At 39.1% G+C, this 27,343-nt stretch overlaps 1 protein-coding gene across 1 annotated transcript in view; it reads left to right on the top strand.

Moving 5' to 3' along the window:
- The window catches only part of UNC80 (unc-80 homolog, NALCN channel complex subunit), a 5,631,640-nt gene that overhangs the window by 2,206,087 nt on the left and 3,398,210 nt on the right, over nucleotides 1-27,343 (top strand). Inside the window, exon 19 of the mRNA XM_044060513.1 lies at nucleotides 24,432-24,538. Coding sequence (XP_043916448.1) covers nucleotides 24,432-24,538 — 107 coding nt within the window. The remainder of the gene's footprint in view (nucleotides 1-24,431; nucleotides 24,539-27,343) is intronic.

Below are 27,343 nucleotides of genomic sequence, written 5' to 3'. Positions count from 1 at the left end.
ATCTAGCTGTTGCTTGAAGAGTGGCAAACTAGGTCAGGGTAGGCAGGGGATTATGGGTAAGGGGAAGAGCTAGGAGCTCGGATCTATGCCATGATAGAAGTTGCCGGCTCGGATCCGAGATTGGATCCGTATCCCAAAGGTTGCTGACAAATGAAGTCCCTACTTCAGATTCTAAGTTATTATGAAAGACTAAAATATCTGAACTTGTACAGTGTCTCTTACAGATACTTAAGAGGAGATCTTATTTAGGTATATAGGGCATTTAGGGACAACTACCTCTGGGAATGTTTGGGGTTATCAAACAGTACTGGAGAATCATCAGATAACCTATGTAGAAGATTCTATAGGAATGAGAAGTGTACTGACTGGTTCTCTGACAAAGTAGCTGATGCTTGGAGCAGATTACCAAATTACATTAAAGCAAGTACTAGTTTAGATATTTTTAAGAACAGCCTGGAAATTTATTATGGGAACAAGTGTTTTGGTATATTGGCAAGCTAGAAAGGCATTAATGCCCGTGCTTGAAACATTTGTATGTATGTAGTGGGATCACCCCTCAAATTGTGTATAAATAGATTTTGCCATGGATGCAGTGTTGGCCTCCTCCCTGATCTCTACCTATTCTAAAACTGGTCCTGTTGCAAATGTGCACAGAAGGTTTCTGTAGATAAGATGGAGGGTGGAAATCTTGTCATACTTTCGTAATTTTCTTCCCAGTCACACCTCATAGATATGAACAAAATGTCCCTATACCTTGTGTAGGGGCCGCAAACAAAATGGTTATTATTTCTTTGTCTTTCCACTCAAATTTCAGAGGTGTATACCGAAGGCTACATCTTCTGAAGAGGGAATGCTTTGTGTAGGAGAGTAGCAATAGATTACTCGGTTCATTATTCTTTTGACTTGCCTTACAGTCAAACATCAGTCACATGTACAAGTGGCTGTCTTTTGAAGGTAGAGGTAAGAAGGAATGATGTTTATATGTATGTCTGGTAACAGCATGTTCACGTATGTTACTGTGTCTTATTTGTTCTTTCAGTTTTATGTTTGCCTAACATCAGAGGGTTACACAGAAGGTTGTTTTTGTTTGGGAGTAGGCGTGAGGAGACATGCTGTATATATGTATGACAGCAGCATTCTTGATACATGACTGTGGTTATTTGTGCCTTCATTATCATCTTAGTCTAACTCCAGAGGGATACACAGAAAATGTAAGTTTAGCAAGGAAGTTGTTATTCACAGAGAGGATTTATATACCCTTACTAACATTTGTCTTTGTTTATTATGAAATACTTTATTTTTTAATTTTGAACATTAAGTCTTAGACAGAACTCATGTTTTTCTTGAAAGCAACAAAAAAAAAAAACACATTTCATATTCATGATGTTTGCTCAGGCCATCATTGGATCAGGTTGGAAGAATACTCTAAAATGCACCTCAGAGCATCTATAACCCTACGTCTTTTGATGGCTTAGCAGCCCTGTGACCCGCAGCTTAATTCAGTTATTTTACATACAGGTTTTACAGTGTAGACCGGCTAGGGTGGATTAAAAGGATGTAGGAAAAGAAAAGGCAAAGAGTAAGACTTAATTTTTTCCTTAGTCGTGATTATCATTGGATGCAAAAGTTGGTTAAAAAGAAAAGGTTGTAAAATGCACCCACTGACTTAACTCATATTTCCACCACATTTACTACAGAACAGTCTTGACCACTTAAGCTGTAATGAAAGGATGCAGGAGCAAGCCAAAGAGTAGGCCAAAATGTAAGACAAGGAAGGAAAAAAGTAATCTGGATAGTGTGGAGTGGCCAGGACATGGGGAAATGTAGGGGAGTACTGAAGGATGTATGCGAGTGCAGCTGTGGGTAGTTAGAAGGATACTGTGAAGCTCTTCACCTAGGACACCATTTCACATAAGGCCAGTCCTGTACATAGGATTCTTATAATGTAACATCATAGCAGTTTTACAACAGTCACTGAATATCTGTCTGTGGGATATTCCAAATTTATGTAGTACACAGGACTATTGTGTTGTAACAGCATTACAGCTATGGTTCTTTCTGTACATAGAGATCCTAGAGCTTTCTAGCGTGAGCTAAATGATTGCTTAGAAGGGTTAGCAACAGCAGGATGTTACTTAGACTGGAAATGTCCAGGGGACCTCCAAATTAAACATTGTGGGGGACACCCACAATGATAACACTAGTCCTGTCACTTAGCACTGCCATTTTCCTTTCTTTTTGCCTGTTGTCTAAAATTAATCCCTGGTGTGTAAGGCAGTCTCTAATCTGCAGTTTAACAATATTACCTTTGTGTGTGTGTGTGTCTCTCTCTCTCTGTCTTTCTCTATTTGCTCCATATACCCTGGTTCCTTTGCCAATTTTCTCTGATGAATTCCAGCCCCTCTTGCCTCTTTTTTACACCTCTACTTAGTCATCTCTTTTGGCAAAAGCTTTTTTCTACATTCCCATATTTGCTTAGTTCTTTGAATACTTTCTGCTACTTTATGAATGTAATATTCTGTACACTTGTTATTCTCCTTAAAGACCCACATCGAAAATCCTACTTTTTCCTTATCTCACAAACCACCACCCCACCCAGTTTCATTATCATCATTTTCTACCTTGATTTATAACCTTCTATATGTGTCATATGTACATGTATGAGCTTTAACTGCATAGCTGTAAAGTTTCCCTTCAAATCAAGAAATCATAAACCACCTTCTTCTATGAAGAGAATCAACTTATCCAATTTAACCCTTGTCCTATTCCCCCAAAATAAATTCCTTCATGTCTTTAATAATTGTCCGCAACTTCTTGTGTGCTTGAAAAAAATCCCATTACCTGTGTATTAAATTAAATGGATTAAAAGCATTTTCACTACCTGATTCTTCCTATTCCCATCCACAATCAAGAGCTTCACATTCACAGTTTTTATGTTTGTTTAGTCTCTTCCCACATATCTTTAGCTATCATAACATAATCATTTTAAACCATACAAATCCCCATAAATATGGGTATTGCTGAACCAGTTATGTGCAATTACATAGTTTTCTTGTATAGCCTTTATTTTATCTTCTTTAATTTTATATCCAGACAGGACTTGAAACTGCCACAGAATGCTCCACAACACCAAAATGTCCTTTTCTGGATTTGTCAAGCAAATTAAAATCATCTGCAAGTAAAGCTAACTTTTCTTGATTACCATATCATTTTTATCTTTGAAATTGAGTCCCTTATTTTCTTTGCCAATAGCTTTAAATATAAAGCAAGTAAGAAGGGGAAAAGAGGACACCCTTCCCTTGTTCCTCTGTTCAAACACAGCTTGTCAGTGTGGAACCCAACTGTTTAATTCTTCCCGTTTTCCCTTCATATATCCTCCTAATTAAATCTATTATTTTATGAGAGAATGCAAATGCTACCATTGCCCTCTCTATAAACTCTGAGCTGACTGTGTTGAATTCTTTCTGTGCATCAAGACCCACCAAAGATATTATTTTCATGCACTCTGCTTTAGTCTGGATCATCAATGTTGTATTAATGTTGTTAAATGTTTCCTCCCCTCCACAAAATCACATTGATCTGTATCTGTCACTTTTGGCAACACCTTTGCCATTCTCTTAGCTAGGATCTTTATGAAGCTGGGTTTAAAGAGTCTGTACCCTCTTCAGGATACTACTACTCCCCACCTCTTTAAAATACTATTAAACATAATATTCTTGAGACTTATAACTTTTTTCATCCCAACTTCCAAACTTCCACAGTAATGTTGTCTGTTTCTGGAGACTTCCTATCACCATTTTATCTCATCTCTTCCTTTCATAACTACTAAGTATTGAGCATCATCTTTAATACAGTTGTCAGAACATTTTTGAAATAGAAAAATAATTCTGAAATTGCTGTTAATACTTCTGTAGGGTCTGTGGTTATGTTTCTCATCATATACTCCTTGAGTTTGGCAACAACATTTTCTTAGTGTTGCCTAAGTCACTGTACTAAAATTTTTTGTTCTCTGCAGTTGTTATTAAAAATAGTTGGTTAACAGCAACCTTTCTAAACCCATGCATATTACCAAGTACTCTCTTATTTTCCCTTTGGCATTCTGCAGTTCCTTTTTTTGTTGTGTGAGATTCCCTTATTTTGCAATAATTTATCCTTTGTCAACCCTTCTACATAATTCTTATCACTTCTTTCCCATATCACTTTCTCTCTATTATTTCAACTGTTTGTCCACTCCATTTTCATTTTATTTTATCCATTAGCTATCATTACTAAAGAAAGTTCTGTCTTTCTGGTAACTATTAAATCATTTCCACTGCACATTCCCTAAATTCCTCTTTTCACCGGTAAGTAGAAAGTGCAATGTCTTACTTTTACTTTTATTACCTTGCATCTATATCTTAGTTTTGATTGGTGAATGATGTGAAATAGCCACTGGATGTGCATCAAGGCCTTAAATTAAATGCTCATATTTCTGTGAAATATAATTTCTATCCAGCCTAGGCCCTTTATTGTACCTTGGGGAATAATATGTACATTCTGACAGAGTTCCTGTTACTGAGTTCACATGATCCACACCAAATATTCACATGTATTTCTTAAGAAGTTTGTCCTTATTTCTTAGATTTTCCTTTTTAGCTCCCTGATATAGCCTCACTATTGCAAACCAGATTCCATTCTCTCCACCCATACATAATTTTCCATGCTTGAAAGCTCATTATTTCTCAAAAAAATTTCTTAAGCTCCATAATAGTGTATGTTATGTTGTCCTATGTCACCTTCATTCTTTGCTAGTTGGGTACAGAACCGAGAATCGGTTCCAAAATGGCCTTATTCAAAAGCTCAAGAGCTTCCACCGGCTCATGGCTATAACCTATCCCGTGATGCTCAGAGAATATTACCCAGATCTCATTTGCCACCAAACAAGATTGGGTGAATTCCATGCAGGCTCCTGGCTAAGTGGAATTTACTTTATATACTATTTTTACTTCTTTTGTTAAAAATTAGTAATGACTGTTGTTGTTGTTCAACTTTGAAATACTTTTAGTAGTGTTTGCTTAGTCCACCACTGTTTGCTGGCTCTTGTTTAGGCTGTCATTCTTTCTCTAGGCCTGTTATTGTTGAACTTTCCCTATCCCAGCTTCCAGGTTCATTTAATTTAGAGAGCTTGATTAATTCCCCTCCTAAGTTAGCTCGTTTAAGTTACAGTGCCCCCTGCAGCCCGTATAACTTAGAGGGCCATTCCCCTTTTTCCCTTTTTGTGTTTTTTCGTCTATTTAGTAGGAGTAGTTCGTTTAAGTTAGAGAACTTCTCCTTCCTCCTTGCTTGATTAGTTTTAAAGTTTACCTTTAAAAAAAAAAAAAGTTGAGTTTTTTTCTGGCTGCCTTAATATTTGGTGTTGAGTGTGTGTTTAGGAACATGTCAAAGAATCCTAAGGAGTCAAAACTTTAGGGTTTCAAGAAATGCGACAAGTGTGGCCAAAAGATGTCTCTGACAGATGGGCATACCAGTTGCGTTTACTGTGTCGGTGCTCTTCATCTGCAAGAGTCCTATTCTTTTTGTCATGCCTTTAGCTCATGGGTTTTAATGGAGTGTAAAAAACAAGTTAATTGTGAGAGACCTATTAAAAACCCCTTTTGCAGAGGCTTTAGAAGGGACTCAGAACACTAAATCTACAGACAAATCCCCTTCTTCTAGGTCAAAGAAGTTGGGGAAAATAACTTCGCCTTCGGCTTCATCTTTGGAGCTGCTTAATAAAATGGCTAAAGATTCTGTCTCGGAACCAAGGGCTCTTGGTTCAGGAACATCTCCCTCTTCGGCATCAGTTGTGGTTTTGGAGCTGATAGAGTTCCAGTTTTGGAGCCGGTCCCCTCTTAATTTGAGGTCTCCACTTCTGCAAACAGTGAGATCTCCAACTTTGTCCTCCTGATCCTGCAGAAGCTTATCGGATGATGATGTGGAGCGGGTGGTGATGAGACTCCTATGGATGCCGACGCTTGCTAAAATTCTGTCGACCTCTGACCCAGAAGGAACCGGAGCCGACCAAGGCCACTTCCCCTTCTTCGGTTCCTCCTCCGATCTGATCTGGGGTTTCGGATCCGGAGCCCTTGGACCTGATCCCAGTGGAACTGTCGGGACTGTAACCAACTACAGGATCATCGATTCTGACAACTGCTGTGACTTCCTCAGTTCCATCGGAAATTGAGGAGTCTAGGAGCCGATGTTCTCCAGTCGGGTCTGGGGAGGAGAGTCGGATTGGACAGCTGTCCGACCCGATTCTACCTCTCGGGCCTCGACGATGTAGAAGTCAGCTCCTACATCAGCTTTAGGGCCAACCGCTCTGTTTTAGGGTCGCCTTTCTAGTTGTTCGGAGCTGGGGATCTCTTCGGAGCGGAATGAGGGGGCTTTTGAGCTGATGGAGAGAATGCTGTCACCTCAGACTGCTCTGCTCTCTGATCCAAGTACTCTGCCCCCCAAAAGCGACAGTGTTAGTGTCAGACCCATCGCCCCCCCCCCCCAAGCGTAGAGACCCTAAGCCCCAGGAGGCCGCACCGGGCAAAACTATCTCTTCCGAAACCTGTCCAGAGTACCCCTCTGAGGAGGTCCCTCAGAAGAGATTGTGCAAGAGGAAGCACCAGGACTCCCCCTGGAGGAGTCATCACCTCAGACATGGACCTTGATGAGTCAGAAGGGTCCCCATGGTCACTCTCTGAAGATGTCTCCTTTGCAGACATCCTGGAGATCCTTAAGCAGAGGGGTGGCTGGAAGTCCACCAACCCTTCTGAGGATAAGTCTGTGTACCTGGAGGCTTTTGGGTCTCACCCTTCCATCTCTTGGATGTCTCTGCCTTTTGACCAGTTAATGAATGTAATTAGTCGAAAGGCATAGGGCTCTCCAGATTTAGTCGAAGCTGTTCCTAGGAGGCCAAATAAGTTCATCACAGCGCCTTTGGAAAAGGAGTTTCTTAGCAAAAGTGTCCCGGTAGATGCTATGGTGGTGGCGGCAGCCACAAAAAAGAAATTGTCAGGGACTTCCTCATCTGTTCATCCACCAAACAAAGAGTCTCGAACGATGGACAGATATGGAAAGCATATGTTTTCTTCAGCAGCATTTACCCACAGATTGCTGAACTACCTGACCCATTTCACTAGACTGCAGAGGGATCTCCTGAAGGAGCTAGGAGATGCCCTTCAAGATACTGTAGCTACAGGGGTTCATTAAGTACGTTTTGTTATTTTAAGTTGTCGGCTCTTATAGTGTCATTTCGCTTGTTTTCTGGTGTTTCGTTACAGGGGTTTTTGGATAAGGTTTCCTCCCAGCTCTCCACCTTAAACTCCGTGGTAAACTCTTCCATGTGACTGATTTCTTATGGGGCCGATAGAGCGAGCAGGGAGCAGCAACAGGAATCTCCTTAAGGAGACATTCCTGGAAGAGCTTATGCGATTTCGCAGAACCCCTCAAGTCTTCCTTTATTTTTGCAGAACGACTCAAGTCTTCCTTTATTAGCACCCCCTTCAATGGCTCATCTTTGTTTGGGGCCAAAGTTAGAGACCTTAACCAGTTGTGAACAGGAGGGAAAGACCCTGTCTTCTGTGGTAGTCCATTTTTTCCTCCCCACTAGACCTTATCCCAAAGGTCGGGGGGGTGTGGTTCTGTAAATCCCAAAGAGCCTTCCCGGATGCACCTGGTGATTCTTCCCCTAGGGGCAGAGGGGAAAATAGCAATGGAAGACGCTGACCTCACAGCAGAGAAGTCTCTGCAGAACCGGGGTGACAGGGACTCCTTCCTTGTAAAACCCTTTCAGCGCACCGAGAGGAGGCCTGCCTGTCCGTCTTTGGAGGCAGTCGGGGGTCGCTTGTCATTGTGCCCAAACACCTGGCTAGAAATCACAAAAGACAAATGGGTACAAACGATCATATCCAGAGGTTATTACATACTCTTTTCTTGTCTCCCATTAGAAGAACAATCAGTCCCAGATGTTCCACCCAGTCAAAGGGATTATGCAACTCTAAAGGTACAAAAGTTGCTAGAAAAATAGTTATCCAAAATGTCCCCGCAGACCGAATTGGATCCAGAACTTACTTGAGGTTCTTTTTAGTTTCAGAAAAGATAGGGGACTGGAGGCCCATTCTGGATCTCAGCAGACTAAACAAGTCCATCAAGAAATCAAAGTTCCGATTGGTGACACTGCAGTCGATACTCCCCTTTCTGGGGAAAGACGATTGGATGTGTTCAGTAGATCTCCAGGATGCGTACTACCACATAAAAATGGACAGGCAATCCAGGATACATTTGCACTTTCGGCTGGGAGCCAATCATTACCAGTTTCGAGCCTTGCCCTTTGGTCTCACTACAGCCCCCAGAGTGTTCACCAAATGTATGGCAGTAGGTACGGCTCACTAGTGACGTCTAGGATTCTGGGTGTTTCCATACCTAGACGACTGGCTCCTAACCTCCACCTCCAAGCAACTACTAACAAAAGCAAGGGACAAAATCATTCACCTGTGTTTTCAGCTAGGCATTACAGTAAACTTGGAAAGATCTGCCTTGTTGCCATCACAGCATCTCATATTCATAGATGCAGATTTAGACACAAGAAAAATGTTGGCCAAACGTCCTCCCGAGAGGATTCAGACCTTGCATCATCAAATCGAGAACCTTTTATCCAAAAGGAGAGTACAGGCGAAGACTGTTTTGAAGTTTCTGGGTACCATGGCAGCTGCAATAATTTTGGTACCTCTAGCTCGTCTACATATGAGATTTCTTCACTGGCTTCTTTTTTTCCCAGTGGTCCATGCAGGATCTACCCTTATCTCACAAGATCATCATAACAGAATCCTGCAAAAAGGATCTAAATTGGTAGCTTCACTCATTTGAATTGACCATAGGCTGACTGTTTGTCTTCCCACAACCAGTAGCCACGGTGACCACAGAAGCTTCTCAGATAGGGTGGGGGGGCATTATCTGGGAAAGAAGACATTTGGCAGGAACACGAAAACCACTTGCATGTCAGTGTTCTAGAGATGAGAGCGGTGCTTTTCACGTTGCAAGCATTCCAAGACTTTCTTCCAACAGGAACAATTGCAGTTCAGACAGACAACATGTCAGTAGTGTGGTACATAAACAAGAAGGAGCCAAATCCTACCCCCTATGTCGAGGGGCACAGAGGGTTTGTCAATGGGCAGTCTCTTCTCAACGCTTTCTGACAGCAACGCACATCCCGGAGAAATCCAACGTGATAGCGGACAAACTCAGCAGAGCTATTCTGATGGCCCACGAGTGGTCCCTAAAAGAAGAAGTTGCGGAAGAGATTTTTTGCCAGTGGGGCCAGCCTTGCAACCTCTTCGCCACATCCATAAATGTCAAATGCAGCAGCTGTTTTGCCCTGATTCCCCCTCCAGAGCAGTCACCAAGGGACGCGCTTGTACATGATTGGCCCTCAGGACTCCTTTATACTTTTCCACCCTTTCCCTTTATTCCAATGGGGACATTGAGAAGCACAGTGATTCTCATTGCACCATACTTGCCTCGTTGGATTTGGTTCCCCCTTTCAGTGGCCCTATCTCCAGGATGAGCCGTGGATCCTGGACCCAGTTCCAGACCTTCTTACTCATTTGTCGAGGACATTCCATCCATCAGTAGAAACCCTGAAATTGACAGCTTGGCTGCTCCAGTTCCATAAATAGCCAGGCTCCCTGATATCTCCTCTGCAGTTAGACATATATTGATTTCCTCTCATAAGGCATCAACCATGAAAGTGTACTCTAGCAAATAGATGAGATTTTCCTGCTGGGCTTCCAAAAACAACATTGATCCCTTTACTGCAGCTATCACAGCAGTGTTAGATTTTCTGGCTAAACTTTTTAACGAGGGTGCGGCAGCGGCTACAGTTAAAGTTTAATTAGCCGCTATATCAAACTATCATCGGGAAAATGGGACTAAAAATCATGCCCCACAGGCTTTGCAAAGCATTCTTAAAGGGTACATTCTTACTAAGGCCTCCAGTGAAAGAACCTCCAGTGCCATGGGACCTAAATTTTGTTCTATCTCTATTGATTCTGCCCCCTTTTGAACTTGCATCATCATGTGACATAAAGTTTTTGTTGTGCAAGACAGCATTATTGGTGGCCATTACGTCTGCTAGGCTCACAAAGATAGAGTTTCCTTATGGACTAACCCTTCGTTCCTACCAAAAGTGTGCTGAGAGGCCAATTTAAATCAATCCATTGACTTACCAGTTTTTTCCCCAAACTGTGGCAGCAAGGCAGAATATAAATTACACCAGTTGGACATGCAGAGACAACTGCGTTTCCACATGCATAGAACAAAGGATTTCAGAAAGTCAGACCAACTGTTTGTATATTTTTCAGACAAAAAGAAAGGGTTCCCAATTTCTAAGGTCACACTTTCCAAATGGCTTACAGACTGCATCACCTATACATACAATTCCCAGAACAGAGAACTCCCAGGAAAGTGAAATGCCATTCCACAAGAGCTATTGCAGCTTCATCTGCCTTCCAGACGAGGGTACCTATGGATTCCATTTGTGCAGCAGCGACATGGGTAAGGCCTCATACCTTTATCACTCATTACAAAGTCGATTTGGCCTCCAGGAACAGGGCCTCTTTTGGGTCCACTGTTCTGATGAGTATTTTCCCTTGAGCCACCCAAGAAAGAAGGTGCTAGGGATGCTGTCCCAACTAGCAAAGAATGAAGGCGAGATAGGACAACATAACATTAAAAAGTTATGTACTCACCATAATGTTCCATGTTTGCTGTCCATCTCGCCTTCATTCTTGTGTCCCACCCTCCTTCCCCCGCCTTCGCTCCTGGAGGATCGGGTGGTTGTTTTCCTGACAATTTGATTATAAAGTCTCTGAATCTCTTCTTAGTTTTGTCTGGATATGTTGGCTTGTTTAGAGTTAATGATTATGTTTTTTATTTGCAAACAAGATCTGGCCTGGCTGATCTTCCCTGAGCATCATGGGATAGGGTATATCCATGAGCCGGTGGAAGCTTTCGAGCTTTTGAATAAGGCCAAGTTGGAACAGATTCTCGGTTCCTTACCCAGCCAGCAAAGAATGAAGACGAGATGGACAACAAGCATGGAACATTATGGTGAGTACATAACTTCTTATTTTTGCTGGAATATAAATACATGCCAGAGAAATCATCCTCCCCTCCCAGTAGCTACTTAATACCCGAAATCTACTAATAATTTTTTAAACATTTTTATTAACGTCAAACATAGTATAGTGACATGTGTACACATTCAATTATAAAACATTAAACACAGCATTACAATTTTTGTTTTCATTTGTTCACTTTGTACAAATATGATTTTTATATGATTTTTGTCTTAATTATTCAGTTTAACATTATGTAGATTGCTCAACACCTGCCTTCCATGAAATATCACTCCTGTTGAACATTATGCTGTATTGTTCCCATAGATTCTGTTCATTCCTATATAGTTTACTTCTTTCCTTTAATAAAGAACCCACATTTAGTTTTTTTTATCTCTTTTACAACATTCAATAGTCACATTACAGTTAGTTTAGTTTTTGATTTCCATTTCCTAGTAATTGCTTTTTGTCAGCTTTTGTCAGGCAATTCAGTTTCTCTACCCTAGCTCAAAAGAATTATTTCCTTAGTTAAAATAATTTGTTTTGACAATATTTCTGACAAAATACCCTGCAGGGAATTTCTAAAATGTGTCAACTTATTACATTCCCAAAAACTTGTTCCCAGGTACTCCTCTTTCCCAGCACATCTTCAACAATTGCTGTATACCTGTGGAACAGTTCTCTGAAATCTACTTCATATATAAAAATACCAAATGTAAATACTTCCCTGCAAAGATCCTAAACCTTATAGATTTAGTTGCATAATTTAGAGCCGTATATATATCCTCCGATTGTTTCTTTGTATATCTCTTTTCCATTCTTATTTCACAGTCTTGTCTAATATCTTCTGATTGAGTCTTATAGTTATAATGCATTATTTTATACTCCCCACTAATTATCGTTTTTTAATGCAGCTTCTTTTCTAGACTCAACTATAAACTCAACCAGAATTGGTCCTTCATTTAAAATTCCTTTATTCTTTCTCTGTGCCTGTGCTCTTTTATCAGTCCCCAGAAAGGATGGCAGTCTCCAGCCTGCAGTCCAAACTTCTGCATAGCTTCATCCCACTCTTATGTTTCCCTCCCTAGTTATTTGCTCCCAATACCTTGGTTTGTTTGCAGATTTTCTGCAAAAAATTCCAGCTCCCTCTTTCCTTTTTTATGTTCCTACTTGCAATGATCCCTATTGGTAAAATCTCTTTTCTGCATTCCTGTATTTGTTTTGTTCTCAAAATGTTTTCTGCTACTTTGTATATATAAATGACTGTGTGTGTTTGTTACTGCTCCCCTTAAATGCCTGTAACCAAAAGCATATTCTCTCATTTCATGAAGTACCCCCCATCTCATCATCTTTTTCTACACTGATTTGCAGTCTTCTGCTTGCGCTATAGGGGTTGGGAGGGTGGACTAATGGTTGAGGTGTTTGCCTTACAAACACAAAGTGCAAGGTTTGAGTCTCACAAGGGATAATTGGCTAGGCTTAAAATGGCTCATAAGGGCAGTTAGCTTAGTACTGATCTATGAACCTATGAACCTATATACATGAGTCTTCACTGTGTAGTTCTAAATTGTCCCTTCAAATCTGGTAATCCTAAAACACTTTATTCTGTGCAGAGAAACATCTTTTCTGTAACTCTTTTTCTCCCACATATTTTTTTCAGTTCTTCATTAATTATGGTCCACTGCTTCTCCTGTGGTTAATAAAGTATGCCTGACCAGTGTATATTATTAAGAGGACTAGAAACATTTTCACTGCTTATACCTTGCTATTCATATCCATTGTCGAGAGCTTCCAACTTTTCCCTTTTTGTATTTATCTTTTTAGTCTATTCCCACGTGTCCTTAACTGCCATAATATAATCCCTTTTAATCCAAACACCTAACTACTTAATCTTAGTTTGTCCTTATGAATGCGGGTATTACTGAACCTGTTCATGTTTGTGGTATAGTCTTTGTTTTCTCTTTATTTATGTTATATCTTGAAAAACTTAAAACTGTTTCAAGGTATTACACAACACTGAAATGTGGGTTTTTTTTTGCATTTATCAAGAACAAAATAATATAATCTGCAAAAAAGGCTATTTTTTTAAGTGCCATTACCAGTTATACCCTTGAAATTGTGAGTTCCCTATTTTATTTGTCAGTCATTCTAATTATAAAGCGAGTAGCAAAGGAGAAAGAAGACGCCATTACCTGGTTCCTGTGTTGAAGCCAAGCTTGTCAGAGAGGAGCCCTACCACCTTGATTCTTGCCTCTGACCCTTCATATATATTGCTAATAACTCCATTATTGTATCAGGAAATGTAAATTCTGACATTGCCTTAATCATAAAATTCCAGCTAGCTCTGTCAAATGCCTTCTCTGCATCAGGATTCAGCAGCAAAAATGGAGTCTTCTTGCACTCTGCTTCCCTTTGAATCATTGTCTTAATATTGTCAAATGTTTGTCCTCCACAAAACCAAATTTTTCCATATCTATCACTTTTGGCAAAATCTTGGGCATTCTGTTGCTAGTATAAACATAAATGCTTTATAGTCATGGTTCAAAATTGAAAATAGTCTATATGAAGTTGGATTTAAAGGGTCTTTACCTTCTTTGAATAGTACAGCTACCACAGCTTTCTTCTAAAATGCTGGTACTCTCCCCCCTTTTAAAATGTTATTAAAGAAAAACTTCTAGATCATTCTCTCTTTTCCCTCCTAATTTCCAAATTTCCAAAGGAGTTTTATCTGTTCATGGAGACTTCCTATAATTATGTATCACCATTTTTTATTTATTTTTCTCCCATAGTACTACTTAATTCTTGAGCCTTATCTTCATTTAACTTTGACATATTTAATTTTTCCAAAATTGTTTCCATTTTTATCTTTTCTTGGTTCCCCCATTTCTCTGCTGTATACAGATTTTCTTAGAATTACTGACAGGTAGGTGCGTGCATGAATGGGTGTGCCTTCTTTGAAGGTTGGGCATTGGGCTGGCAACTCGGCACCGTAAAAATCCACTGACAATCATTAGCAGACCAGAGTTCCGCTGTGGCAACCCCTAACTGGGAAAAGCCGAAAGACATCCTCCACTGAAATATCTGTAATACCAATTTACTATTAGTCTTTTTCCCCTCTTTTTACCACTACTGGAGCCCCTCTAGCAATTATTATGATTACTCATAGGTTCGTAGGTCTTTACTAGGCTTATCAACACAAGGGTCTTTTTAAGCCGAGCCATGCATCCCAAATCTTTGATAAGTTCTGATACCTTTGATAAGTGTAAGCATGGGCTTCGGAGATGAACCATTTACAGGTTACCTGTGTCCATTAGAGACATAGATGTCAAACCAGGGATGAATTTTCGGTTTCCCATCCAATTGTCCAAGTTGCACTTAAGGTGGGTTAGGGAGGAACTCTGTTTCACATGGATGGAGAGCCTGTGAAGCAGAGTTCCTCCCTAACCCAGTTCAAGCGCAACTTGGGCAATTGGATGGGAAACCAGAAATTCATCCCTGGTTTGGCACCTGTGTCTCTAATAGACACCATCTTTATTTGTCCCTGATTCTGCTGAGTATCCATCGTGAAATCCTTTTGGTGTAAAATTGACATGCTTTTTCTATCAAAGTGTGTCTCCTGTAACTTTTTTATTTGCATCCTATATTTCTTAATGTAATTCAATACTATTGGCTACTTGTGTATAACTGGAAACCCTTTCCATTCTGTAACAGTATGGATAATATACAAATTGTGATGTATCCTGCATTTATGTATGTAATTCAGTGCTCTTTGCTTTTGTTTTATACCTGTAAGGCCATTTACATTCCATGATAGTATAGACAAAGTAGTTATGTTAGAAAGCTATTACTCCCAGCTGTTATACAAGACCATTCTTTTTAATGTGTATTTTCAAGTTTTGACGTGTATGCATACACTAATGTTTTGCAGGTCTTATGCAGTTGCTTTTTTTATCTCCATTTCAACCTAATTTACATTTTAAGACTTTTTTCTTCAGTGAAACCACTCAAAAACTGAATATATTTCCAGAACCCACCCCTTTTAACTCGGAAAAAGCACACAAAGCTCTTTGTTATTGACAAGAGAAGATTACCTGTGCAGATAGGAGAAGTTGACCAAACTGGATGGCTGCGTCTACATACATTAACTAATCTAAATTTATCAGTTTAATACAGAGAAGAAAATTCCAGTCTTTCTCAGCCACTTTTTCTTTTAGTGCTGCATTCCACATGTCTGTTCACCTGTATCCAATAAGCTTGAGGCTTTACAATCTCTGGTGTGTTTACTAATTTTGGTGTTGCTGGTCTTCTCTGTGATCATCTCCATTTCCTAACACCAGTCTATTTAAGTCCAGTGTATTCCTGATTTTTCTGGTCAACCCTTGTGTTTTTTTTTTTTTTTTGTTTCTCAAGCACTTTCCTTTGGAGCAATGGAAACATGTTCATTGTCAGATTCTCCCTATGGGATTTATTATTGTGAAAAGAATGAGAACCAGAGACCCCTTCTGCTTGCATCATTTTTTTATTTTATTGTTCATCAAAAATTGTCTTTCATCTACAAAGAGAAAGTATTTTGAAGACAGCTGGACACAGCAGCTTGAATTTTACACCTACCCCTCAACATTCCATGATTGCTGAAATAAACTTGCTTATTGTACTCCTGTGTACACCGAGTAATAATTTTCCACATGCCCTGTACTGTTCCTGATTTTTAATACGTTTCACTTCTGCCACAGTTTTGACAAAAGCAACTATTTCTACTATGTTTGCTCTTTCCTTTTATAGGTCCAAGCTGCTATTTTTTGGCCAGATTTGGAACATATACACAATGTGCCTCTAGAGTAACACATTTTGCTGTGTAACACCAATCCAATTTGTTATTTATACTTTCATAAAATGAATGCAATCTCGTTCTTCCTGTCTGTCTGGTACAACAGAAAACCTCAGGTTTTCTATGCATGTTTTGTGTTCTAATACTACTGTTTTTTTTTTTTTTTTTTTTTTTTTTTTTGAAGTAGAGTATGTGGCAGTGGGAAAAAGCCTCATGATCAGCCAGCCTTTTGTTCGAGTTTTATCAGTTCATCTGAATTTCTACATATCTGAGTACAGTCGATTCATTATTTTTTCCAAATTACTGGAATGCGTCACCTTGTTCAAACCTAAAACGCAAACTGCTTTTTGCTGAACAACTGCAACATTCTTCTAAACAAGGTGTTTTTTTTTTTCTCTATCGCTGATTGAGTTTCTCTCAGTTTTTCCAAATTTCTTCTTTGCTTGCATTTAGGCAGTGTGGTTTTACAAGCCACTAACCTCATTTTACCCAAAATAACAGTTTCACTGGCCCTTTTTTCACAGTTTCTGTTTTCACACTTCACCAGAAAGTGCTGAACATAGTTGTAGGCTTCTGTTTGCCATATCCAAAAGCAGAGAGCAGGAACAGAAACTAGGCCCTGAGAGTAAAGTATGTGAAAGAATTCTTGAACTCATTTTAAAGAATTGTAAGAAAAACAGAAGTAGGATGACAAATACTGTTGAGTGTTTTATCAAAGAAGTGATTGCTGAAAGATTGATTGCCAAAGAAGTCACATTTAATTGCTGACAGTATGTATACCAAAGGTAAGTACAGTGATTGTATTAAACTGCTAAAAGGAATGCATTTTGAAAAGTGTTCTTGCAGTATTAAGTATGTGCTCAGAAGATTGCTGGACCTTGGTGTATGCAAGATGTGAATGTTGCAAAGCTGTGTTGAACACTGAAAATACAAAAAGTAGCCTTCTGCAGTTTAAATTGTGAAGCATTGTGGTTTCAAATTACTTATGACTTTGGGGCGAGCCATTTAGAAATCCCCCAAATGTAAGAAAGTGTCGCCACATGTGCAGAGAAATCAAAACAATAACATGCAAAAATATTGAAAAATAATTTGCAGCAGCAGAAAACCTGTATCTACACTACCTGTATCTACACTAAAGTATCTGCTTATACTTGCTAATGGTGTTTGTAACTACTTCTACAAAACGTTTGTACTGGCAGTTATTAAACCAAGCAGAAAATGAACTTAACGAATACAGGTTTTAATGGCACATGACAAAAAGTCTTAGACTGCAAATGATGCACTCCCACATTAGATTAATCTGCTGTCCATTGTATAGTGTAATGCTTTAAAGGAACAGCCTGCAAGTGAAATGTCATGGAAGCAGTATAGTGTTTCTAATTAAATCCTGTAATTGATTTGGTTGCTGCTGTGTGAAAGAAACCTACCTGGAACAGACATCAGTACTGACATTAAGGCCTAACTGTGAACTAATTGAAGCATGTTCTTTATGAACTGATACTAAAATAAAAAAAAAGAAAATTGCAGAGTCTTAAATTACATAAAAACCTATGTATATGGGACTGAAAGCAGACTGAGGATCTGTTCTAAGTAGTGAATCTTATGCTTGTATTTAAAGGGGCACTGTGCTTTAATAATATGATACTGAATCCTAGTAAATTGTGTGGGCTGGAAGACATTCTTTGCAGTGATAAGATGAAAAATAAAAGAAATAAGGCAAGTAACTTGCTTGCGCTAAGGGCAAAAGTATATTGGTGCCTAACAAAATAATGCTAAGATGCAGCAGGAGTACAGTGCTAATGAAGTAATGCTGATTGTTTCTGATTTGCAAGTATGTAAGCAGGTCTGACAAAGATGAGATACTAAGTGTAGTTTAAATATTAATTGTCTTTTGAGTTTTCCCTGTTAGGGGTCGCCACAGCAGAACTCCGGTCCGCTAATGATTGGCAGTGGATTTTTACGGTGCTGAGTTTCCAGCCCGAGGCCCAACCTTCAAAGAAGGCACACCCATTCATGCACGCACCCACCTGGATGTCTTTAATGTAATTCGACCACGGGGAGGACATGCAGACTCCACACAGAAGGTGCTCCAGCCGAGAATCGAACAGGAGAACCTCTTGCTGTGAGGCAACAACGCTAACCACTGCACCACCGCGGCCATTCTACTAAGTGTACTTTAAATGAAATCCAGCAGGGTGCTGATAACCAGCTGTGTATATCTTGAGGTAGTGCTAACATACAAAATAATGCTGAATGTCAAAATATTTCGGAACTGATAATGAAAGATTAAGCAGTGTTAATACTTAATTGGCTATGATGGAAAAAAGGTATTGAGGCTCTAACACAGGCTGTGATAGAACACAGTGGATTGCAGAAGAAAAAATGATTAGAAATACAGCAAACAAAAATAAATATATTAAATATTGTGGCTGAAACAATGAAATGCTGTAAAAATGTGTATAACTTGCAAGCAGAACAAAAAGATATGTCTGTTAATTTCGAGAGCAAAAGAAAAGTCAGTCTGAAATCCATGTGGCTACTGAATTTTTACAAAGTGATATGAAGTAATGTTGTCAAACTGACTTTGAGTTGCTAAAATAATACTAAAAGGGGACATTACATTAATACAAAATTAAGTTCTAAATAATGTTTTTTGGCACTGATGAATTAGAACATTGGAACTGCCTGTGACTTGTTTCATGATTTGGCAAAGAGGCTTGTTACTGTGACCAAAGTATTGTGATTGAGATGTAAAATGTAACTTTTTAACAAAGCAACCACCAAGGGTGTTATTCCTGAGCAGTGTGATATACCAGATGGTGCTTGAAAAATCCATACAAGTGGAAGCACAATATAAAAGAGAGCTGATAAATGCAGTTAAGTATATGGATTGATTTTCCAAAGGTTCGGAAAGAGCCAATAGCTAACCTTGAGCCGTTAGAAAGTAAAACAAAGGCTTAGAAATCTTGTTCAAAAGAATATTTATCACTGATACTGCTCATGCTAGAAAAGTGGAATACAAGTTTCCTAATATAAACCACTGGACGCTTGCACTGTCCATCTGTAATCATTTCTCCCTTAAGGGAAAAAAAAACACTGTGACAGAAACTGGGTTGGGAGGGTGGCCTAATGGTTAAGGTGCTTGCCTTACAAACACAAGGTGCAGGGTTTGAGTCTCACAAGGGATAATTGGCTAGGCTTACAATGGCTCGCAAGAGCAATTAGCCTAGTATGAACCTATTTGCGAAGCACTGTCCTGTACTTAAGACACATGTATGAACAGTACATTGCTAGGCCATCCCAGATAACCTGCATTAAACAGGAGGAGACAGAAGAAAAAATAATTTTTTATACAATGACATACCCGGCAGTGTGAACATTGGTTGTAGGTGATAGTCACATTTGATGAGACACCCCAACCCCTTGTATAAAATGTCAGAAGGACATTGATGATGATGATTACTTAAGTAAAGGTAGGACATATTTTTAAGTGTTAGCGTTGTGTAATAAGAGCAAAATGTATCCTGATGTGGGTAGTGCATGTTTGCCCATAGCTGACTTTCTTTCGGTACTCAAGGTTCACCTTCATTAGTAAAACACATCTGAAATACTACATGTGGGCCATAGTAACCTGGTTGGAAGTATCAGCTGGGAGAGTAAAACTGATAGCAACAGAATGGAAAAAAGGATTGAAGAGTGTTGATTGACTCAAACATTGGGAACAGGTTAGAAGGGCAGTGAAGGTGGCAAGCTAAATGTGTGGTGTATCTTCAGAAGATAGACTCCAAAAAGAGAGGCATTTCACCTGTTTGTGCCATGTTGGACCCTGTTCAGGCCACACCTTGAGTTCTTTGTGCAGGTTTTGAGGACACAAGTGGACAGAAATTTCAGGCTGCTGAGAGGAGTTCAGATAAATGCCACCAAAAGAGTGCATGGGACAGAGGGAAAAAGATATGGTCAGAGGCTAGAGGAGCAATGGTTCTTTTCTCTAGAAACCAGAAGAAGCAAGAATGATGTGATACGGGTGTGTATGATCTTGTCAGGATGTTGTGACAAACTTGTTTTGAACAGAGAGGACTGAGTAGGGAGGAAGTGGCACAAGCAGCAAAATGTAGCAGAATTGCAAATATACTTCTTCATTGAAAACATTGTAAACCCATGGAACAGACTACCAAAACGGGAGGTAGAGAGGGAATTCTTTTAGACACTTAATAAAGCATGGGACTGATGAAGGAGGAGTGCGGATGAAGATGGAGCTGTACACCTGCTATGTGCTTAAGTATCACCTGCTCTCTGCAAGGTGTTTCATGACTCAGGTGCTCCTACTCCTGGTAGTTCATTTGTGGTAGAGTCTGAGGGAGTCATGGATGCATTTGTCTGAAGTACATATTGCTTTCATATTGACTGACTTATCACCATGTACCACTGTACTAATGCATTGTAACTACATAAATGGCCTGTTGCTACAGTGACTATAACAGAAATCTGTCAGTGCCTGCAGTGATTATGGTGTCTGTTTATCTTGACAGCTCAGCTGTTCTTTTCCTTCACTGTAATGTAATAAAGGTGTTGTTCTAGCAGTTTTGACTGTGTAGGCCATTCACATGGAGTAGTATAGAATAAGCAATCTGAATATTATTACTGCCCAGTTTATCCAACATTAAGAAGTCAGTAGGCAAAAACACTGAACAGTCATAAGTGATTCAGCCTGGGTAGCCCTTATTTAGGTGTCTATTTATTTCCTTTGGTGATTTTTTTTGTCCAAAGCAGTCATGCACATTTGTCTTTATTACCAGAATTTAAGAAAGTGGTAATCAAACAGATGTAATGTATTCCCCACAGCAGTAGCATTCAAACAGTTTATTTTGTCCTGCATTTTGCTTACAATATCTGTAGGGTAGCTTAACAAAGCAACGTAAACCCACTGCAAACTAAGCAGGCTAATTATCTTTATTATAATCCACTGATTTTGTCTACTGAACAGTCATATTGATAGCCTACTTAGCCCCTAATGTCTCTTCACACTGTCAAATCAATAACAGTACGCTAAGTACCCATGAAGTGGTAAGGCACCTGGGATCACAGGTTGACTGTGACCTTAACTTCGACCACCACATGTCTACCATTGTAATGAAAGCTTTTCAATTAGCTCACGTCATTAGTAAAGGTATCACCCTAAGAGCAAAAGAAGTTATAAACCCCCCTGTACTTGGCACTTATCCGGCCCATAATTGAGTATAATGCCCCATTTGGTATGTACCGTACTACGCACCTGCAGCAATTGGAGAGACCTCAGAGGTTTCTAACAAAGAAGATCAAGGGCCTCCAGCATGTGCCTTACACGGACCAACTAAAATTCCTGTCACTGTACTCCATATCATATAGACTTCTTAAGGAAGACTTTTGCCTGGCCTACAGAGCAACCCAAGACCCAAACCTAATGAACTTACTTCATATCTGTAAATCAAATTAGTCTAGGGCTACCCGTTCCAAGAACTTAAATATGGCCTGAGATTTAAATAGGGCATGCTGGAGGTACAGATTTATCTCCGCCACATCTTTGGAACAGGCTACCAATTCATGTGAAACAGAGCACCTCTATGACACTGTTCAAGAAGAACCTGGATGAGTGGATGGGACACCATAAATTCTTACTGGGGATAGAACCCACATCCCTCCTGGACATGGGCAGTCATCACTAAATGCAGTCTTGCGTATTGACTAGTACCTGTACAGTATTACATTGCATTGAAACGGCTAGGCTTAAAATGGCCTCCAGATCGATAGTTTAGTAATCTTCTATGATCCTATTAAGTGTGCACTGGTTGGCATTTCTTCTGTGTAGTACCTTTTGTATTTATGCAGTTGCATTAATGGGTAGATAACTTAAGAATTTGTAGGACCCAGTAGTCGAGTGCCTCATTCATGGTCAAATTTGAATAGCTTAATCATCTGTGTGTTTGACTGACTCAGCGGGAGAGTGGTTGTCCTCAAGGGACTCAACTACAAGCAGTCAGTCCTTAAGCAAAGGTAGTAGAATCAGAAGGTGGGGATAGAGGAGAGGTAGAATTTAATGGGCGGACTAGATAGGCTTTACTTTCACCTTCTGCCATGTCAAGTATGTTACGTAACAAGCGTGTTTGTGGTAGAGGGCAATTTAAAGTCATTTACAAAGCTGCATTTGCAGAGCAGCAGTAAGCTCTGCTGTCTTGCTTGGACCATTGTAGGTCTGTTTTCGTATAAAATTCAGGGAAACTGTGGTCCAAACAAATGTTGGCAAGAAAAAGAAGGTTTTATATGAGATAGACTGATTCTCCTTTTCTTTTCTCCCTAACCCATACCACAAGGATGTATCCCCTCAGTGTTGTCATCTCCTTCCACAAGACATAGCCTTTTCAATAACTGAATGACCTTCAGGATTCTGATACCATGAGAAAAAGATTGGCGGGTAGTGGTATTGCCAGAAATGATGTGATCATCCATGATTTGTTTGTTTCAAATCTTCCAGATATCAGCACCCTGATAATCAAGCCTTTAACACTAAAAAGGGCAGACAGGCTTTATAGCACTCCAGCTGATAGACAAGATTTGTATAAGAGCCACCCAGCAGGCCCTTTCAAGTGTTTCTCTCATCACTTCATCTCCAGCAAGAAAGACTATATCATTAAACATATTTCCCTTTGACAGGGAATCAAGTTTATCAGACAGATATAAGAAGGTTTGTACATACAGTAACTAGTTTGTATTGTCTTTAATTACATGCCTCATATGATCACTTAATTAAGCTCCGTACTGAATCAAAACTGATAGTCTGACATTAATTATGAAACAGAGAGATTGAATGGCATGGTTGATAAAATAGGAATATGTATACAGAAATGAAGTATAATACTGTTTATGCATCTTCATGGACAACTATGCATGATGTTTTGAGAAGGCATGTGTGGCTTGGGACAGAAAGACAATCTAAACAGATAATTACCAGATATTCTTGTTATACTAAACTTACTGTTTTATCAGCCTACAGATGATATTACAATCCTTGAAAAAGGCAAAAAAGGTAATCGGTTAAGAGGTGATTCATACCCCCCCCCCCCCACACACACACACACACACACACACACACGAGTGCGCACATACATACTGTTTGTCAATACTTTTCCGCTAGCAAGAGATTTTTTTTTGTACTGCAATCAAATGTCTGTTCAAAAAAGTGAAAAATTTAAAACTGCATAAGCAAAGTAGTCAGTCTTAGTTACAGGTTGAGGAGGGAAAGGGAACTATCATCTGAGATCTCCCTAGTGCTTGAATCCTTCCCTCATAGACTACCTTTTACCATGGGAAATGATGTGCAGTTTAAGCTACCAACATGAGAATTAAGCAGCAATAATCTCAAAACATCTGGGTTCTCCAAGCAATTTCTAAATGTGGCACAATAGCTTATGCAAAGACCACATACCTGTACCCATCAGATAAAACTTCCATTTTTTATTAATAAATAAGCTACTAGAGAAAAAGAGAGCACATTCAGAATTTTCCATTCAAAGAGAGAATTAATTTTACTCCAGACTGTCCCTGGTTGTAAAATAATATAACACTAAGAATGTAGAGAGTTCTTCACCTTTCAGAACAATAATGGTAAGAATAGTATCCCTGTTCCCAGAAAAAAAGGCTGTTAACGTGGCACCTTTGGATACTGAGTATGCATATTTCAGTGTTCAAGTAGGCAGTTCCTAAGATTCTAAATAACTCAAAATTCTTCTTCCGGTTTGCAATACTGTCATTTGGGCTATCCACAGCTGCAAAAATATTTACTGATATTCAGCTACAGTTATTGCAAACTTCAGAAAACAAAGCATTACCATCTTCCCTTTTTTTTTGGTGGGGGGGTGTTTCTTAACTGTAGTGGAGTATTGATCGACAGGGACCATTTTCAGACATCCTGGGAACACTCCCTGGTTAAACAACATGCTCAGAGTCACACAATAATTAAATAAAGAGTTAAGGGCATCAAACTCTTGACTGCAGGAAACCGCTCACAACCTTAGTTCATTACATTAGTCACCAGACTGCCTTCTTTTAGCCTAATCTCAAGAATAGTTAAAAATAATTCAGGCTACCAGAAATAAATCTTGCTCGTATGGATAAGCTTTCAAAGTACAGAATTTTGTTCAGGTGGCTAAAATAAAAACACACAAGTGCTTTCACTCATGCTGCAAGGTAGCACTAGTAATTACTTTGGATTTTTGAGACTTGTCTTAATAATGTTTCCAGTTGATTGTATTGCAGTGTGGTAGATCGTTTGTGCTGATCTTAGTCAGGTGTTAGTAAGCATTTTTTTCATTTCTAGAAATGCAGTTCAAGCTCAGAGTGTATGGTAATTCACTAGCATATGCATAAATATCCTTAATTCATACTTCTTCCAAAATATTTTCTTACATTACATTTCACTAAACTTTTGTCATTTGGTTCTTAAACAGGAAACTGGCTGAAGCGCTCTTCACTTTCAGGGCTGACAGATGGTGTGGAAGATCTTCTTGATGTCAGTTCAGTGGACAGACTTTCTTTTATTAGGCAAAGTTCAAAGGTAAGAAGATTCTAGTCATTTTGACTTTTCACTTAAATCCCATTCCTATTTTGTGTTTTCTTTAAAGTTGCCTTTTTTTATTAAAGACATCTGTGCCTGGACTCATGATGCTGCTGCTGTCTGATGATCCATACAGTTAAAAAGCACTGCAAAATCGATTCCCTTTTTCTAAGTACAGCAGAATTTGATAACGTAGCACTGCAGGGGATCATGTCTTAACTGCACATCACCTTGGGTTAGTCATACAGACCTGCTTGGGATTCAGTACATTTGTTATATATTTTATATCAAGTGCTGAAGCATTGTCTTAGAAGATAGTAGACTTGTGTGCAAGGGAACCCCGCAGGATTTTGTGCAGGGGGGTGCAAACCCAAGCCCCGCCTATGCAGCCCCACCCTCTGCTGTCCCCGCCCACTCAGCCCCCCACCCACCCACGCAGCCATTCCAGTGTCCCATTACTTGGCTATTTCTCCCCATTTGTCATAGACACTGTTCAAATCTCTCAGTGTGCATACTGTTTTATGCTTTACTTCTACAATGATTACAGATATTTGGATTTCATTTACAACTTTTCTTTCAAATTTTATAGCACAAACACTGATAGACATTTACTAAACCTAAACAAAGCAGTAGTCTTACAATGAAAAGAGACTTAGCATTAAAACTTCTCTACCTTTGAAACCCACATTCACTGAAACAACATTGAAACTCGCATTCAAAGAAAATGCATCTGGCCAGTGGCAGGGTAAGTTTACCTTTGGGCTGTTTTCAAATCATAGACTCCTTGCACACATTTTTAGAACCATGGAAAAGTTATTTGATTCACCTTCCTGACTGTATTAATTATACTATATATGTGCAAAAGTTTTGCAGCTATAAGTAAGTGGAAATGGCTAAAATGGGAAATAAAACCTGCGACAGACTGGCTTCAAAAATTGTATTGGTTATGTACTAGGCATTTTTTATGTTACAGAAAGTTGACAAAATATGAAGCAGAATGAGCATAAACACATATGAAAAAAGTATAACAAAAGAATGTAAACCCTGGGACAAACGCTGTTACATAGAAATTTACCAGTAATAAGTGAAAAGAAGACATGGGCTGTAATGGTCACTAGGAAACAATGGAATGAGAATTTTTGTTTTTTTAAGAGAGTAAAAGGCTTTTGGAAGAATAGAGAAAAAGTTGCAAGTGTCAAGAATGAGCAGCATAAATGAGGCAATGAAAATGTACGTGACATACAATGAAAATGAATATCTGTCTCCTTTTTTTGTATCCATTATATAATCGATGTACGGCAAATTACATTTCTTTTTTTATTTCAAAAAATGTTCTTCCTCTTTAGTCTTCTCCTGTGTAGCACCTTAACTTAGACTGCACTTTCACTGCAATGTGACGGTGCTGAGTTATGTGTGGTTTATGTGGAAAGGCACACGTGAAGCAGTAAGAAGTGGGAAAATAATGAATTATTAAAAGAGATTTTTGACATCTGTGGATGGATGGGAAAGAAAGAACAAATAAATACAATTAATTTCAAAACATTGTCTTGGTCTCATAATTTTATTGTGTCTTTCCTTCCTTATCTTTTTTTTCTTTGTGAGAAAAATGCTGATGCTATCTTTGGAAGGTCTGAAGTTTCTCTGTTTCTGCTATATTTTTTTTTTTTTTTTTTTTTTGAGGCTATATGTGTGAATTAAAAATGAATGGAAGAGATATATTGTTTCTGTAAATAATGCAAATAACAGTCCCTGCTCTCCCATGCTCTTTTCAGTAAATGACAAGCTGGATAGGACTTCTTTGAATGACGGCCTCTCAAAGTGCATCAGGCCATTACTGTCACATGAATCTAAGCACCTGTTATGGAGCAACAGAACCCACAGGCTTCTCATATTCTAGGCATCAAAGGAAATTGTGCTACCTGCTGCACCATTAAAACTGATAAAAAAAGATGCTAAATGAACACCTAAATAAAGCAGTGGGACAGCAGCTATATTATTCGATCTGGAAACTATACTGAGGTGTGAGATAGTGGAGACATGAAAGTTTAGTAAGGTTTAAGGTATTGGGAAGAAAAGGTTAAAGTATGGGTTTCGGGAAAACTACAAGCAATACGAGCAAAAAAGTAAAAGATAGTTAAAAGATAAAGAAATAGTGATGATGAGCTAAGAAAACATTATCTAATTACATGTAGTTTTACAACCAGTTTCAAATACTGAGCTGCATACTTCAGTATTCCAGCTGGGGAATACTTTCATACAGTAAAAGACTGGCTAAATCTCTACTTCCCTGTCATTGCCACAGCGGTTTATCTCATTAACATACACACTCAGCTTTACTTAGTTGAATGGAAAGAGTGAGTAATTATCACATGCAAAATGTGGTAGTTAATTACAGCTACTGCTCTATCCAACTTGGTGAGTTTATTCCATTTCCTTCTGATTTTAAAAGCTTGGTGTTTTGAGGCTCCTAAGTGCAATTTTCATGTCTCCACACTTGCACATATAGTAACTTGTATTGTAAAGTTGAGCAACATTCTTTTACTTGAATAACAGCAGTGGGATGAAATACAATTTCAGTTGAGTATGATCAGTAGTAAGGATTTGCCCTCTTCACCAAGTAACCATCTCAGAAATTACTGCATTATGAGCGATGGGTAAACCATTCTGCATGAAGGTATGGAGGGCTTTCCCCCACAGAAAAATATCCATATCAAAAAGTAAGGTGTTGGTTTGCTTTTAGCCAGCTTGCCATTGGAGAAACTATATGATGTTCATCGTGTTTCACTGCTGCAGTCATTATACTTG

The sequence above is a fragment of the Protopterus annectens genome, chromosome 2.part0 (genome assembly GCF_019279795.1).
Source record: "Protopterus annectens isolate FY-2018-M chromosome 2.part0, PAN1.0, whole genome shotgun sequence".
Lineage (NCBI taxonomy): Eukaryota > Metazoa > Chordata > Ceratodontiformes > Protopteridae > Protopterus > Protopterus annectens.
The sequence above is the reverse complement of the archived record's forward strand: the minus strand, read 5'-3'. Positions and strand labels throughout refer to the sequence as shown.